At 47.9% G+C, this 1788-nt stretch overlaps 1 protein-coding gene across 2 annotated transcripts in view; it reads right to left on the bottom strand.

Moving 5' to 3' along the window:
* Positions 1 to 1788, bottom strand: part of DNAJA3 (DnaJ heat shock protein family (Hsp40) member A3) — a 35774-nt gene that overhangs the window by 4330 nt on the left and 29656 nt on the right. For both annotated transcript variants that reach the window (XM_003790941.3, XM_012805806.2), the window contains exons 8-9: positions 1479 to 1594; positions 619 to 716 (exon numbers count right to left, since the gene is read on the bottom strand). In XM_003790941.3, coding sequence (XP_003790989.1) covers positions 619 to 716; positions 1479 to 1594 — 214 coding nt within the window. The remainder of the gene's footprint in view (positions 1 to 618; positions 717 to 1478; positions 1595 to 1788) is intronic.

Here is a 1788-nt window from a genome sequence, read left to right as displayed (position 1 = left end):
CTGGCGCCTTAGCCACTTCAGCAATAGGCACCAAGCTGCTAGTTCTATTTTTAATAGTGATAGGGTCTTGCCCTTGCTCAGGTTGGTCTCTAACTCCTGAGCTCAAGTAATCCACGTGCCTTGGCCTCTCAGAGTCTAGGATTAAAGACGTGAGCACTGGTCCTGGCAGTAATTTTTATTGATGTGGTTACTGTTGCTTTAAGACATTCTGAAATCCTTGAGAAGCATTTTGGGTCAGGAATGCACAGATCTCTCCAATCCATCTTCTCCTTAAGCTTCCACAGGAGCTGTCACCAAGGGACATGCCCAAGGTCACAAGGCAAGTAGCAGAACCAGAATAGAACTCAGAACACAAGCTGAGGCACACGGTTACCTGGCAGAGTGCCCTGCACTCTTATCTCAGCACATGAGCGCACATAGAGAAAAGAAGAGAAGCTTTCACTGAGGGCTGTGGCTCACTCCCACTGTTGCTGTCCACAGCGCCCCTCTTTCAACTATACTTTTTGGAAGCTTCAGGAAGAGCCCAAGTGGAAACCCTAAGATGCTGCTCAGAATTATCCACCCACCAAGGGACTCATAGGACTCCATGTGTCACTGTGTAGCCTCCAGACCCCTTACCAGAGCTGGTGAGGGTGACGCCATTCACTGTCCCCTCCACGTCCGTCTCATCCTCAGCATAGCTCAGAATCAGGCTCTGCTGTCGGCTTGTTAGCCTCCTGTGGGTCAAGTACAGACAGTGTCTGAGTGCCTCCTCTGGGCAGTTCTCTGAAGGACACATATATGCAGCCAGTGCCCTCAGTGTGTGTTGAAGGTGGGACCCTGACCCAGGCAGGGATGTGCACTGAGCCAGTGAGCCAGGCATGAGATCTGAGGAGAAAAGCTTCTGAAGAGAAAAGCTCCTAAAATACCCTATGTTGTTTAAATAGCTGTTTCTATAGCTGTGCAGAGTACACTTTATTGGAGGAAAACATAATTAGCACAGCATGTGTGTGAAACAGTTAAGAAATGAATCCAATGAAAAGGACCAGGGCTGGAACCTGGCCTCCCAAGGGAGCTGAGCTCATCCCACCCCAGGTACCCACAGCATTCTGCCCAGACCCTTGTCCTGGTCACATACACTCTGAAATGCCCAATAGCAGTATAATATTAGTGATAAAATCAATAGTAGTGGCAACAGTTAAGTATTTCTTATGTCTTAATTATTTAACTCTCCCAACAACTCCATGAGGTCACCTTTTCTGTTACTTTACAGATGGCAAACTTGGGCAAAACATAGTTGACTCAAAGGGAGAAGAGACCTACAGAAGCCCAGGGCTTATAGGGCAGAGTATGTAGCCCAGTCAGGCTGGCCTGACACTGAACCATGGACCTGGGGTGCTTGGCACAGGGCTGGCAGGTAAGAGGTTCAGTCAACTCCTGCTTGGAAGAGAGTAAACTGCCCTCTAGCAGACCTGGCCACAGCCTAACTAGGCACTTACTTTGGAACTCTTATTTTGATGTGGATGTAGTGGTCTCCATAGCCATAGCTATTAATCCGGGGGATGCCTTTCCCACTTATCCGAATCCTCTGATCTGTCTGAATCCCAGGGGGGATCTGTGAAGAAAAAATATCTGTCACTGAGCATGGTGGCCACTTGTAGTCCCAGCTAACTTGGGAACCTCACGCAAAAGGATAGCTTGAGCCCAGGAGTTAGAAGTTACAGTGAGCTGTGATCATACCAGTGTACTCTAGCCTGGGCATCAGAGAAGACCCTATCTCTTTTTTTTTTTTTTTTTTTTTTTTTGAGA

This window comes from Otolemur garnettii, unplaced genomic scaffold (genome assembly GCF_000181295.1).
Source record: "Otolemur garnettii isolate 467f Iridium unplaced genomic scaffold, OtoGar3 scaffold00044, whole genome shotgun sequence".
NCBI classification, from domain to species: Eukaryota; Metazoa; Chordata; class Mammalia; order Primates; family Galagidae; genus Otolemur; species Otolemur garnettii.
This window is presented reverse-complemented; position numbering and strand designations above follow the sequence as displayed.